This window comes from Watersipora subatra, chromosome 2 (assembly GCF_963576615.1).
Source record: "Watersipora subatra chromosome 2, tzWatSuba1.1, whole genome shotgun sequence".
Classification (NCBI taxonomy): domain Eukaryota; kingdom Metazoa; phylum Bryozoa; class Gymnolaemata; order Cheilostomatida; family Watersiporidae; genus Watersipora; species Watersipora subatra.
Window position 1 is genome coordinate 14,998,515 of NC_088709.1, and position 15,774 is coordinate 15,014,288.

General features: G+C 35.3%; 1 protein-coding gene across 1 annotated transcript; it reads right to left on the reverse strand.

The window, feature by feature from the left end:
- Positions 1-765: 765 nt before the first annotated feature.
- LOC137387633 (mitochondrial inner membrane protease ATP23 homolog) lies at positions 766-15,640 on the reverse strand. The gene is made up of 8 exons (XM_068074114.1): positions 15,581-15,640; positions 10,220-10,346; positions 9,346-9,467; positions 7,097-7,142; positions 6,660-6,741; positions 5,229-5,363; positions 3,798-3,884; positions 766-1,366 (listed from the first exon to the last, which is right to left on the reverse strand). Exons 2-8 carry the CDS (start codon positions 10,336-10,338, stop codon positions 1,136-1,138), a joined length of 822 nt encoding a protein of 273 aa, XP_067930215.1. The 5' UTR covers positions 10,339-10,346; positions 15,581-15,640; the 3' UTR covers positions 766-1,135.
- Between the last annotated feature and the right edge of the window lie 134 nt (positions 15,641-15,774).

The window sequence follows — 15,774 nt, forward strand, 5'->3', positions numbered from 1 at the left end:
TATAGTGTGAAATAGTTGACAAAATCAATGCACATCATTGTCCAATAGCTGTTATATTTGTAGTAATTCAAATATCTTTTCTGTGTTTAAGGAATTTATGCCATTTCGTTTCCAAAATAACATCCTGTGAAATCTGATAACCTATTAGGTGATAGCAAAGCAAGGCAAACCTGAGAGGGCTTGAACCACCGACCTTTCATTTAACAGTCGAATGCATGAAGTAATGTGCCCCAGAAACAGTGCAAATGGCATGGTATGGTATCATGGCATCAGGAGGATATCTGTTTTGTCTTTCCTATGAACCGAGTTGATATGTTGAGTACAAGCATACATTTTCAAGCCTTTGATTTCAAGTGAACTACTGTATACAGAAATAAAAAGCAACCAACCATACCAGGCAGTTTTGGTGCATGACCAAGCTGTGATTAATAGTGCTGAGGTTTTGTAAAACCTTTCCTCTGTATTCCGATTTTTGTCAGTAGTACCACTATTGCTACTATGTCACTATTTTTGCAAAGACGTACTGCATACAAAAGTCTCCATTCCTGAGTAGGTTTGAGCCATTAACCACTGGTTCAACATCTGATTCAGTAAAAATGTTGCACTACAACAATTGCAAATCATTGCAAGAGGGCAGAGTAATTCCAATCATGTCTGGTGCTAAAGGCAATGGCTGGGATGCAAGGATAATTGTTCAAATGTCTGTAAATATCTGCACAAATGCACAGCGAAGAAACATGTAACAATGACATGTTCATAATGAAATCAGCGAGCTCACTCGATCTGTATTAAATAAATTTCAGCTAGAACAGGTACTGGCTGCAACAACATACTATGTGTATGAATTCTATGTAATAAAATGAATGATTGACCACTCAATGTTGAAAAAAGCCAGAAATACTGTGCAACCTTCTTACCAAGTAAATGCTACACAAATGGTAAACAATGGAGCATGAAGTTATCATCTGTAGACAATATGGTAGCCTTAAAAAGCACCTGAGAATATAAATTTCATATTAATTTATAAAATTGAAAAATAACTCCATGGAAGTCGCAAGATGATAGTCAACCTCCACTGTGGTGCAGAGCTAGTTGGCCTGCCATCGACTGCTTAAGAATCACTTGCTGTTAGATGTCATCGTTTTGCATACTTATTGTGTGCATATGGATCTTCCGTATAGCCATACAGCGATGCCTCTACATATAGTCTCCGAGCATCTATAGTAACATCGCGAGGGATCCGTCCCAAAGGTTCAAGGTCGGGATAGCACTTGTCAAAGACTCGGTCAACAGCTGCATCGGCTTCCTCCTTGCTCACATTTCTTACAGAAAGAATGGAGTTGCGAGCTTTCCACCTCACACATTGCTGTAAAGGTCAACAGAAATTGGGTAAATCAACTCAACAGGGTTGAGTAAGTCAGCGTGCCATATGAGAGTGAAACAACAGCATCCAGCAGCAAAGATAACTGATGGTAGAAAGGAGGCAAAAACAGAAGGCCTGACCAAAAAGTGTATACAGACACATTAGTAGTTAATGAGAGTAGGTCTGGTATGATATAAGTAGTCAGTGAGAGTAGGTCTGGTATGATATAAGTAGTTGGTGAGAGTAGGTATGGTATGATATAAGTTGTTAGTGAGAGTAGGTCTGATATGATATAAGTAGTTAGTGAGAATAAGTCTGGTATGATATAAGTAGTTAGTGAGAGTAGGTCTGGTATGATATAAGTAGTCAGTGAGAGTAGGTCTGGTATGATATAAGTAGTTAGTGAAAGTAGGTCTGGTATGATATAAGTAGTCAGTGAGAATAGCTCTGGTATGATATAAGTAGTCAGTGAGAGTAAGTCTGGTATGATATAAGTAGTTAGTGAGAGTAGGTCTGGTATGATATAAGTAGTCAGTGAGAATAAGTCTGGTATGATATAAGTAGTCAGTGAGAGTAGGTCTGGTATGATATAAGTAGTCAGTGAGAGTAGGTCTGGTATGATATAAGTAGTTAGTGAGAATAAATCTGGTATGATATAAGTAGTCAGTGAGAGTAGGTCTGGTATGATATAAGTAGTCAGTGAGAATAAGTCTGGTATGATATAAGTAGTCAGTGAGAGTAGGTCTGGTATGATATAAGTAGTCAGTGAGAGTAGGTCTGGTATGATATAAGTAGTCAGTGAGAGTAAGTCTGGTATAATATAAGTAGTTAGTGAGAGTAGGTCTGATATGATATAAGTAGTTAGTGAAAGTGGGTCTGGTATGATATAAGTAGTTAGTGAAAGTAGGTCTGGTATGATATAAGTAGTTAGTGAAAGTAGGTCTGGTATGATATAAGTAGTTAGTGAGAGTAGGTCTTGTATGATATAAGTAGTCAGTGAAAATAGCTCTGGTATGATATAAGTAGTCAGTGAGAATAAGTCTGGTATGATATAAGTAGTTAGTGAGAGTAGGTCTGGTATGATATAAGTAGTTAGTGAGAATAGCTCTGGTATGATATAAGTAGTCAGTGAGAATAGCTCTGGTATGATATAAGTAGTCAGTGAGAGTAGGTCTGGTATGATATAAGTAGTTAGTGAGAATAAGTCTGGTATGATATAATTAGTTAGTGAGAGTAGGTCTGGTATGATATAAGTAGTTAGTGAGAATAAGTCTGGTATGATATAATTAGTTAGTGAGAGTAGGTCTGGTATGATATAAGTAGTCAGTGAGAATAGCTCTGGTATGATATAAGTAGTTAGTGAGAATAAGTCTGGTATGATATAAATAGTCAGTGAGAGTAAGTTTTGCATGATATAAGTAGTTAGTGAGAGTAGGTCTGGTATGATATAAGTAGTTAGTGAGAGTAGGTATGGTATGATATAAGTAGTTAGTGAGAATAAGTCTGATATGATATAAGTAGTTAGTGAGAGTAGGTCTGGTATGATATAAGTAGTCAGTGAGAATAGCTCTGGTATGATATAAGTAGTCAGTGAGAGTAAGTCTAGTATGAGATAAGTAGTTAGTGAGAGTAGGTCTGGTATGATATAAGTAGTTAGTGAGAGTAGGTCTGGTATGATATAAGTAGTTAGTGAAAGTAGGTCTGGTATGATATAAGTAGTTAGTGAAAGTAGGTCTGGTATGATATAAGTAGTTAGTGAGAGTAGGTCTTGTATGATATAAGTAGTCAGTGAGAATAGCTCTGGTATGATATAAGTAGTCAGTGAGAATAGGTCTGGTATGATATAAGTAGTTAGTGAGAATAAGTCTGGTATGATATAAGTAGTTAGTGAGGGTAGGTCTGGTATGATATAAGTAGTTAGTGAGAATAGCTCTGGTATGATATAAGTAGTTAGTGAGAGTAGGTCTGGTATGATATAAGTAGTCAGTGAGAATTGTCTGGTATGATATAAGTAGTCAGTGAGAGTAGGTCTGATATGATATAAGTAGTTAGTGAAAGTAGGTCTGGTATGATATAAGTAGTTAGTGAAAGTAGGTCTGGTATGATATAAGTAGTTAGTGAGAGTATGTCTGGTATGATATAAGTAGTCAGTGAGAATAGGTCTGGTATGATATAAGTAGTCAGTGAGAGTAGGTCTGGTATGATATAAGTAGTCAGTGAGAATTGTCTGGTATGATATAAGTAGTCAGTGAGAGTAGGTCTGATATGATATAAGTAGTCAGTGAGAATTGTCTGGTATGATATAAGTAGTCAGTGAGAATTGTCTGGTATGATATAAGTAGTCAGTGAGAGTAGGTCTGATATGATATAAGTAGTCAGTGAGAGTAGGTCTGGTATGATATAAGTAGTCAATATTCAGCTATCACAGACTTACCTGCTGCTGCTGCTTCCCCCAGCTGCGGGCTGGACTCTCGGCCATCGCTGATGTCATTGAACAGTGCATCATGTTGGCCGCTCGAATCTGTAAAAACAAAAGTGAGTCAACGCCTGGCCCTCAGTTTCCAGCATAAAGTTATTGCAAGCAACAAAATTAACAAGCGAAACAGAAGCAATTTGGGTCGACGGTGGAAGAGAGAAAAACAACCCAACAAGAAAAAACATATTACAGTCAAACCTTGATGCGCGATCACCTTTATACAAATTTGTTAGTGAGAAATGTAAAGTTCGAACACATATTTGTCTCGATGTACCAAATAATTTCAAACATAACATTCAACATCCACATTCCTTTACAATTATGAAAGGAAAAAGGATGGCAAAAATATAAGTAACTCGTACTCTGACAATAATAGTAACTAACTGCTCAACTAACTTTACAGCATTTCAAGGAGTTGATTGGCACAAGTCTGTGGTAGAGTGTTGGCCTACCAAGCCAAAAGTCATGAGTTCTAATCCTATTAAAACAATCTGTTTTCCTAACCTGTAAGCGTAGCTTCGGATGAACGAACTAGTTTTATTTTATTATTTTATTTCATTTTAGTAAAAACCAAAATAATATAAATAAGATGTCAGAATAACAAAAAAATTTATACCGGTATGTCATGCTGAACATATCTTATCAAGGGTATGTAAGATAGACTCTCTATCACTCATCAAACATGCAATGCCAAACCTACGTTCGCTTTCTCGCGCCTCCAAGTAGCAAAAATATCTAATTATATTGATTGGTAATCTATTAATTTAACTTTCGCATATAATCTATGCTTCTAAATAATTTTATATAAAGCAATTGTTTCACTATTATATTCAATTACCTCAAGTTCTTATCGTTGTTTTGGGCTCGAGCCCAAATAAGACAAAATACACTGTATTCTTACAAGAATTTCGCTCTAAAATATGACACGTTTTACATATGAGCAAACGTCAAAAGGCGTAACTTCGTATGTTGAGTTATGACAGTATCTAAAAACGCAGGTTCTACAGCAGTTGGATACACCAAAAATCCTGTAAAAAACCAATAAACTCGCTGTTCGGGCATCGCATGAAACTCCCATGACAACCATTTTTAACAATAGCTTATGCTCTATAGGTAATAACAGCCTGCTAAAGCTGACCAATCACAACTGCTAGCCAGCTGATGCTGTCCAATCACAACTGCCAGACTGCTGATGCTGTCCAATCACAACTGCCGGCCCCTAATGCTGACCAATCATAACACGCAAATACTGAGCACCTTCAGCTCAATGAACATCAATTTTCAAAAGTGAGTCTTAGCTGTAGCACTAAAAACAATCACAACCTTGTAGACTACAATAAAAACTATAAAGTAAATCAGTGTCAAGGCCACTGTTAGAGCTTTATGTACCTCTGTGCAAGCCAAGTGTTCAATGTTAGAGAGATCCATCTTGGCCCGGCAGTCATCAAATGCATGTATGAGTTCATGTGAAAGTACATTGCAAACCCTCTTCTGTTTAGTTGAGTTGTTAGAGCATACTACTACCTGCAATAGAATACAATGAAAAACCTTGAAGGCATGAAATGCACAAGTTACCTAAAATATTGTAGGAGAAGATGACTGCAAACAGATTGCACAGTGAGAACCTTCTTTCGAATATTAACATGATTGCAAGATCGCCAAATCCTTGTGTATGAATGCTTTAACAAATGCATTATCCGACATATAATAAAATTTGAAGTAATTTCGAAGCAATCTGCAGCATAAGACATCCGGAGGTTCTGCAAACAAGGCTGATGCATAAAGAAAAATGAAGAAGCCGAAAATGAAAGTTAAATAGAAGAGAAAACTATTGAATATAAAAACAATAATAAACCTCTTTAATTAAGTTAGTTTAAATTTCATCTAAGTGTAAGTTAGCGTAAGTTATGCTGCCTATCGCTATCTCCACTTTGACTTTTGCCAACCTAGGCATCACTGAGTCTATATTTCCGTTCACTGGTTTCTAATGTAAAGTGGCGATACAATGTAGAAGCCTCTTTTTATTACTCATTAAACCTCCTTCTGTATCTCTCTATAATGCACTTGTTCATCATTAGGTACAACAACCAGCAATAAGACACTATTGTAGATTTATTGCAGAATTGTTAAACTAATTACAGTACTCTTATGGAAATATATTATACAAAATACAAGTTTTAAAGTCTGAATCAGAACTTAATTAAGTTCATACATAGTAAGACTAGCTAGAGCTATATTAGAATTTGTTCGCTTTAGAATAATCTAATAGACGAATCACATGATAAATAAAAAAGTATGAAGAAGAGCAGAGAGATAGAAACAAACTTAAAAAAATCAATCAGAAAAAGACAGCTGAAGTTTTTTGGACACATCATGTGAGAGGAGGGTATAGAGAACTGGGCAGTAACAGGAAGAATTGAAGGAAAACGGAGCAAGGGCAGATAGCGGCTGACCTAATTGGGAAGCCTAAACAATTGGATGGTTCAACAACTAGAAAGAGAGAGAACAGAGGTATCGGTGCAAGCCCTATTGAAAAGAACAAGGGATAGGAAGTAACGGAGAATCACAATCACCCACATCCTCACATGACACGGTACATAGAAAGAAAGAGAACGGGAGTAGACAACTGATAAAATCTTAGTATTTAATTTATAATAACTGTAAGATTCAACCAAAGAAAGAATAGAGTAGAACTAAAAGAACTAAAGGAACATAAGTTAATCACAAACCGCACCTCTTAACAATTCTGATAGATATTCAAACCAGTGAAGCAACACTTTTCCTATGCATGCAAGTTGAGCTCTTCTTACCAACTCTCACCTGTTTGTTAATAGAATCATAGCCTCCATTAGCGAAAGATCCACATTCCTCACATGAGACGTGCCGGCTGAGTTTAAACTCACTGCAAAAAGGTATTTGTTTAGGTCAGGTATGTACTGTGGAAGCTGTAAGTACTGTGTGACATTAGAAAAATGGCTGCTGAATCATAATTTTATGTGTGTTTAGAATAAAAATCAAGGAATAGCTAGAAATACTTGCACGCGCATAAACTCCAATGGCCACAAAAGGCAAATAGAGAGCTCATATACAATCATACTTTTGGCCAAACCATACAAGCTAACTACACAGTTCATGTGATGCATCTCCACACGAACTGGTGCGAGTCAAGGTACGGTAACAGAAAGCTAAAACCTAATTAAGAAAAGCAGAAAACTAAGTAAAAAACAGACAAAACTTGAGCCGGTTTTGTTACTTACCAGCCTCGAGATTTGAGAGCATCAAGCAACAGCTTCACCATAGTATCTGTAAAAACAACATCATTCAACAGTTAGAAGCTAGTGAACACCATTCCAAGGTCTGACCTGAGACCTTACCACAGGATAGTCACAATAATCAAGGATAGCTGAATTGATAACTGATACCTTTCTCGTCTGGGACTGAGATAACTCTGAGAAATGTTTACTCATCTGACCCTACATATGAGTAAACTCAACTGGGTCATTTCGCTTTGTTTTTTTACCTTTCCGGTTTGTGACCATTTTGTTGCAATATGTTTTATAGGTATAAGCTTTGCAGTATAATTACAGTTTTAAGTCAATTAGACAATTTGTTTTTGAGATATCGCCGAAATACCGAAAGCACTTATAATCGATCGAGAAATGAAAAATGGATGCTGATCGAACATTTGTTTTGATTTACAAACTCATTGACATTTTTAGCAATCTTTGAAAGCTATACAGCCAGAATGCTTATTTTCTCCAGCAACAAGAGATTTACAATCAAACTACTTATTGTTCTATTTATAACAAATATTCATACTCCATCAGACTCAGTCTACAGCAACCATTATGTTTCTTCAGTTAATACTAAACAGCACATTTTTGAAAGAGTGAAAAAAATTACTATACATAATTTCAGTTTTTTTAATTATGCAAACTTAGAGTTTCGGAATGATAGTCAGTTAAAAAAGAATTTTGCTATTGTAAGTGCTTTCAAGTTCAATGAAAAGTTGTTAAAATGGTCTAGGGTCAGGGGAACAGCTTTTATATACAAGCTTCAAAATGTTACCCTAAAGAGATTTAATGGTTGTCTAGAAAGAGTCAAGGAAAATGAAGCTACAGCACGCACAAGTGTCAGTATGAAAGTCATTTACCATAAGCAGTATACCAACCACAAGCCTTTTATTAAGCAATGTCAGCAATCGTCAGCACCCACAGCAATAATTATCTGTAGGGGTATACATGTAGGTTTGAACACTGACAATGACCTGCAAACTGCCACCTTGTGAATTCATCATTTTCAAAATCTAATATCTAAAAGTTCTCTGGCAGTAAAATGCCACAGATCACCTACAAGGTCTACTATAACACAAACATCCTATATATTGAGATTGAGAGTACAGTAGACGCTACTACAATGTATACCTTCACATAACATAATTCCATATAGGCCTATGTAAAGTAGTGTCAAGACGGTGCAAGTTCGCAAATTCGAATCGATTAACAATAATCATGTAGTTATCTTTAAAATGTTGCTTTCTCTCGCGTCGCACTTGTGAAAAACAATGACATACATATAGCATTAACTCTATTATATATATACAAGTTCCATGATATTCTAGTTCGCCATGATAGATCGTCAGATGTGTTGACAAAACAGAGAGAACATGTAGCTGCGCAATGGTTCAGAAATATTAAAGACGGTCGATTGGTGCAGGTGTTACAGCGTCGGTTTACAAATCTGAATGTGAATGAGTATCGCTGAAAGTTATGTTTTATTCTAATCTTGACTCTCTGGATTCAGATAAGCAACGAACAGGTGGTACCACTTTTTTATAGTAAAATATTTTTTGTTTCACTTTATTGTAGACGTATAAAATATTTGTTATTAGTTTTCCTTTGCAAAACAGGCCTGGCTGTTTAGAAAAAATAAAAATATCGTTTTTAATGGATGTCTAAGATGCGTGCTCTTTTTAACTTATCATACACCATAAAACAAGTGAAAGTGATAAAAAAAAGGAGAAAAGTTATTCATGCAAACTAATAATGCTGCAGTTTCGGTACAGCCAACAAATTCAAAAGTCAAGTCTAGTCTTTCCTTTCTGTATGGCCAAAGGGGTGAGTTTGGACAGATCTTGAAATGGATTAAGCAATTTACATGTATTTTACTGTTCTTATAACATAAAATTCCTATAATGTAAACTTTCCCGGATTAACGTTGTAGGTGTTGTATAATCAGGTTAGTGAGCCCCAAACTGTACAATTATTTGGGGTCACGGCAGTTACAGGTAGTTACGAGAAGTTAAACAAGAAGTCGGTGACATAATAGTGACATAGTAGAGAGATGTTATAAAGGCTAGTGGAGAAGACCAGGCCTTCTTTGCAACAACTTCCCGTGAGTACATTCAGTTATACAACTGTAAGAGCATCTACTGTATTTTGATTTCACTGACTATTGCTCAAAAACGCACACTGCAATCACTTCACACCAGATATGTAGCACTTACTCTCTTCCACACATTTGATGACCCGAAACTGACATAGCATAGATCTATTCAATTCTTTACCCCACCGTCCACTAAGCATGTCTATTGTTGTTCTATACCAAGACCTTTCTTTAGGAATCTCCCTGCAATGGAAGTGTACAATTTTGAGAATATTCTCAACTATAAATGAACATGAAATGTGATAGATATTAATGTCTGGTGAATAGCACGAGCCAGTTATATGTGTCTGTATATACATATATAAATATTTATGTATAAATATATATATATATATAAATATATATATAAATATATATATAAATATAAAATATTTATAAGTGGAACTTCACTCTTGAAGTTCCACTTATAAATATTTTATAATTTAGCTCTGATTTATCATTGAGCACTCTGTAACGAACTGTGCAGCGTCCACTTTGTCTATATATAAATATATATATATATATAAATACACAAAAGGAGAGCAAGATGGCTACTATAATAGAGATATCAGTACCCAATGACTACAACGCAGCCAGCAAAGAAAATAAAAAGTGGAGAACTATCTGCCTACTGGAGAAGAGATTGAAACGTGCTGGCATGTTAGAACAACTGTAACTCTAGCAGTCACTGAAGGATTGGGTACAATAACATTTACACATATGATATAGTTTGGACAAACAACAATCAACACAAGTCAGCTGCAGAAAATAATCCTATTGGATATGGCAAGATCTTGAGGCAAGTGCTCAAACTCTCAGATCTCTGGTAAGAGATCCAAGCTTGAGTAGATATTACCACCCACGTGGGTTACCAGGGGTGAGGTAACTATTTCTGTACATATAAAATATTATACCATTTCTAAATATATTATTTATCCGTAAGTATTTCAACCCACACTTCTGAATCCCTGGTGGGGAAGAACTCGTATCCGTATGTCTCATATGGATCATTAGTTTTCCATTTCTGACTCGTAGCTGGATCTGGGCTCTGAGAATTAGCTTCTTTGTCAGACATTACTGGAACTAAAATAGAATTACAATTTGCTGAGGCAAATTCAACCTTTGCACAATCTGCTGATGCAAATTCAACCTTTGCACAATCTGCTGAGGCAAATTCAACCTTTGCACAATCTGCTGAGGCAAATTCAACCTTTGCACAATCTGCTGAGGCAAATTCAACCTTTGCACAATCTGCTGAGGCAAATTCAACCTTTGCACAATCTGCTGAGGCAAATTCAACCTTTGCACAATCTGCTGAGGCAAATTCAACCTTTGCACAATTTGCTGAGGCAAATTCAACCTTTGCTTAGAATACCTTTAGCTTACAGGTTGCAAACGTGAACAATATAATCCAATATGGTGTAGTGAGGGGTTTTTAAATTTCACCATCTACCATGCTGCATTTTAGAGTATAAAAGCATATATAGATATTTTAGTAAACTACATGTGAAAACCTAAATAAATGTAGTTCAAAACAAAAAAGGCTAGAGTAATGCCACTTTTGTGAATAAACTGTGGGACATCTACTTATGAAATTAATTCGGTGCGGAAACTGTTTCGGAAGTAGAAAATTCCTTAAGTAGAAACTGATTTTACTACATAAAGGTCCAAATTTGTTTCATACAAACACTTCTTGTAAAGAAAACAGTTTAATAACCATGAGTGTGAAAGTGATAGGATGCCATGATTTTCAAACAATAAATGATTATTTTATTACAGGAGATATCTATTATTAAACCAAACACTTTTTCAGCAACATTAATTAATTGTGTGAGTGATCAGCAGTGTGCTATCTTTAACAATATCTTGTAGATCTGTATCATTTATCCTCATTTGAACCTCAATATCCCTTGTCTAACATACGACCAAAACAGATTTTGCAATAAAAAAAACTTTACGTGGTGACAAATAAATTAATGACCGCAGCAAACTAGGAAGTCTTCAAAATCCTGTAAACTGCGATATTTCATAAGATGTGATGGCTGTAGCAATACAACAAACCTTTTTATTATGTTTAATATGATTAATATTAAAAACATTTTTATTATTTATTATTATTTTTATTATTTACTCATCTATGAAGATGATTTTGGTTTATAATGAACAAAATTATATCTTTATTAATCTTTATCATTATAAAATTTAACTCTATTTGATGATTTGACTGCTAAGGAATAATCTTTCAGATTTAAATAGTAAAACAGAATAACAGAACAGCAGTACGCAGCAGAACTAAGATCTAAATTAGGCATTACACAAAAATAACTAATAATTGAACAAATACAATTGTAACACAAATATTATTTAATCATTAAAGTGATAGAACTCATTTGGCTAGCCTTAAACTTTGGATATGTATTAAAGGGTCAATTTGGTAACCATTTATTGTTGATGTAATCAGCGATAATTCAAAGCTTTTCACTTGCACGTATTAAAATTCTCATGAAAAGGTTTTTCCTCGGAAAAATTATTGCAATTCAATAATAAATTTACTTAAATGCTTCATCCATAATATATTGCACCACATGCTAGCACATTCAAGATTCATCATCTAAGGAAGGGATGTTAAACTCAATTGTACATGGACCAAAATTCCAAACACGCTGTAGGTCACGGGCCGAATAAAAAAAACAGTTATTGAACACAACAAAACTACATGTTTTTGGAACATAAATATGAATAAAAACATACAGGACTATCATTCTGAAACAGACTTAAACCTTAAATTATATTCAATATTTTGCTTTCCTTAAAAATATCTCGTGTCAAAATTATATTATATAGCATTGTCAGTAAACATATACTTAGCCTTTTATTGGTTATTAAAGGCTCCGTTTTCATAATCAATTTTTCTAACTTTGTAATATCTTTTAATAGCTAGACTTAACTAACAAGAAAAGTATGTTGCGTTGTATTATGGGATCTGTAACCCAAACCCCGTATTGATTCATATCAATTGGGCATGAATAACAATAATGTAACATTATCTTGCGGGTCAGATATAATTACATAGTGATTTGGCCCGCAGGTCATGAGTTTGACACATGTGATCTAAGGGCAGACAACAGAAGCATGGCAACTAAGCATGGCAACTAAGCATGGCATAATCTGCAGGTCCTGAGTTTACTAAAATAAAATAGTCATAATGTAAAACTTATAACCTTATGCAAGAGACTATCTCAAGCCCTACACAAGTGTCAAATTCCTTCTTTAAAGTTTTTGCCATCTTGAAAACAGTCATAATATGACTGTTTTTAATATCATTTGTTTATTGAAACAGCCTAAACAGAATGAAAAGGGGACAGAGGCTAAAGCGACAGAAAATCTTGAGAATAATTTTGCTTTTGCTGGCAGAAAGGGTTCCTATGCAAACTCTACTATGGCGGCAAGAGTTGATAACTCTTCGCTATAAGTTTACTGCTAAGATTCAGTGGCTATCTATTACAGGTGGTAAGCCCTCGATGTTTTCTTTTCAAGCTGCTATTCGCAACTTGCCATTGCCGGCAATCAATGTACTTGCCTAGGAAACAACGACAACAAAACCACGACCTCAGTCCAATGCTTATAATGTAAAGGAACCGACTGAGTTCTTCTATTTGCTCCCCAAGAACCAAACCACTTGAGCACAAGGCAATGAGAATATATATTTCACAAATATATATATATATATATGTGGGTACAGGTAAATATGCAATAAACATGTAACTGCACAGTGTGAGACTTCCAGGCACTCTGCCTTCCTTTGCTAATTTGGGCTTCTTTATAGTCTTCGTGTGCTGTTAAGTCCTGCCCTCAGTCACAGGACTGACCGGCCAGAAGCTTTATCGAGGGCCATGTCATCAGCCAAGTCGGGGCTCGGCTCGGTCCTGGCATCAGTCACACTGTCATCCTCTCTCCACTCTCAGCTCGGGGCCCAGCTATCGACCACCACAATAAGACAAGCCTTCACTTGCCCATTTTCCCTCCAGCAGCGATACGACCAGTCCAGTTCAGGCTCAGCTAACTAGTACTAGCAATAAACCCACTGTGGCCCTTGTGATATCACCTACAGCACAAGTCCTTAAAGATTTGTAAGTTAACTTTGCTACATCTAATGTGAGAATGAGTCAAGAGTAAAACACATGCAATCGCAAAATTGGCTACAGTTCATCTGAGGTGTAGTTTGACATCGATTGACATCTGGCAAGTCAGCCAGGTATTATAGACATAAGCAAAAGCAAACTGGCGCATCTGCCTGCCCATAGACTGCAGATAACATATAAAAGCGATTAGATATTTGTAGATAATAGAATCTATCTGTGCAGAAATTTGGGCGTATGATCGATTGGCTCATGATAGTTTGATGGTTGCCAACATTTAATTACATCAAACAAAGGAGGAAACCAAATTTACAAAATAAAGTTCTAGTATTCTCATAAAGCATTACTCACGGGAGCCGCTGTCTTCCGCAATATCAAGATCGTTTATGCACAAGTCTAAATTAAGTTAGTACAACTGCTATTCATATAATGCTATATATACATGTATATACATGGGTATACAGGTATATATATATATATATATATATATATATATATATATATATATATATATATATATATATATATATAACGCTAGATACAGCTAAGTAGTGCCCCTATCTCACAAGCCAACACTGGAAGATGCTTAGGCTTAGTATATATATATATATATATAGGCCTATATATATATATATATATATATATATATATATATATATATATATATATATAACGCTAGATATATAAATGAAAAGCTTTTGAGTTGGACAATGACAGAATTAACTGTTATTGATGTAAATGAATCAATATTAACACAATTTAGTAGACACTTTTCTACTGATCAATTGATACTATGATTTCGGAAAGATCAAACATTATCAAAGTGGGGGTCAAAAGGAGGTGGCATTCAATTAGAGAGCGGTGCTCTATTTTTCAGCCCTTCTCTTACAGCGGCGGGCAAATAGAGGTGGCATTCAAATAGAGGTGACGTTCAAATAGAGGTGGTGTTCAATTGAAGGTTTTACTATATACATGTATATATTTATTTCAAAATAACTTTCTTCTTTTTTTCTCACTAAAATTGAATAAAGAATTATCTACAAATTACTATGATGACATTTGTCTATCTAATAAAACTCTGATTCTATTATAAAAAGAGAACTTGAATTGATCCAAACGAAAATGAGGAGCAACAGTACCTTTTCGGGTGAAATACGATTTGCTAAATGAGATATAATCATTTATGGAAATGTCATATTGGACAAATACAACCTTTTCAATAAATCTTTACTTCAACTCTGGTCGCCAAGCCTGAAGTGTATCAGTAGCTTTTTTCATACAGTTGGGGACACTGTCTGACTGCCCTAGTATAAAACTCCATCTAATGGCACGTCTCTGGATAGTTTCTAGCATATCTATTAAAAACTTATTATATGGCAATCACACCCGACAGGCGTATTCAAGCATTGGCTTCACAACTACTTTATAAGCGATAAGTTTAGTCTTTCAGTAAGGTCTAGAAAGACTTTTTTCTTATTGAGTCCAGTGTCTTATTACCTTTCTTGGCTACTTTTGCTATGTGTTCATGCCATTCAAAATTATTTTTGTTATAAAGATGCCTAAGCATCTTCCAGTGTTGGCTTGTGAGATAGGGGTACTACTTAGCTGTAAGATAAAACTGGGAAAATCTTTCCCAATCTCCATGTGAACACATTTAGTAATGTTAAAAGACTTGCCTTATTTGACAAGCTAATCACACAGTGCTGTTAAGTTATCTCAAAAACTAGCAGCCTAACAATCTGTAATATCCATGCCGGGTCTGCATAGAGTCGGCAGAATGCGCCCTTCACATCCAGAGGCATATCGTTTACAAAAATCAAAACTAGCAGAGAGCTCAAAATAGCAAACAAAAAATATCAAACAACTCAAACCTCGTGCCTTTAACAGTAAATAACAAAGTTCAGTTCCTCAGCCGTATCTCTACCCACTGCACTACATGAACACCGTATCTAATCCTTAAGCCTTAATTTTTACTGATAAGTAAATGATGAGGCACGTTCTAGTACAATCAGATCAGATCAGATAAAAATTTTCCGCAAAAGACCCTCCAATGGAGGTAAAAAACAAAATAGCGGAACTCAGCTTAAAAGAGCAAGCTAGCTACAAACGAATAACTTGGTTGTAAAATTGACATGTAGGTAACTTGCAATAAGCAAATGAATTTTTTGGTTTATAAACCTGAAAGTATTTGTAGAGTTACATAATCCTTTTTATTGGGATTTGTGAAGAGAGGCGAGAATATTGTAAAAAATGTCCGTAATGTACCGGCACATTTTAGTCAAGTACGATCACATCAAATTACATACATGTATTTTACTCCGATGCAAAACAGCGCTGAAAACATTTAGGAAACATAGCTTAGTTTGAAGCGA

Excerpts from the sequence above, each read along its gene's own strand:
- LOC137387633 (XM_068074114.1), bottom strand. The coding sequence starts at position 10,338 with ATGTCTGACAAAGAAGCTAATTCTCAGAGCCCAGATCCAGCTACGAGT. Across the intron at positions 7,143-9,345 it reads CATCAAATGTGTGGAAGAGA|ATACTATGGTGAAGCTGTTG; the intron begins GTAAGTGCTACA and ends TTGTTTTTACAG. Across the intron at positions 6,742-7,096 it reads GCTCTCAAATCTCGAGGCTG|TGAGTTTAAACTCAGCCGGC; the intron begins GTAAGTAACAAA and ends ACCTTTTTGCAG.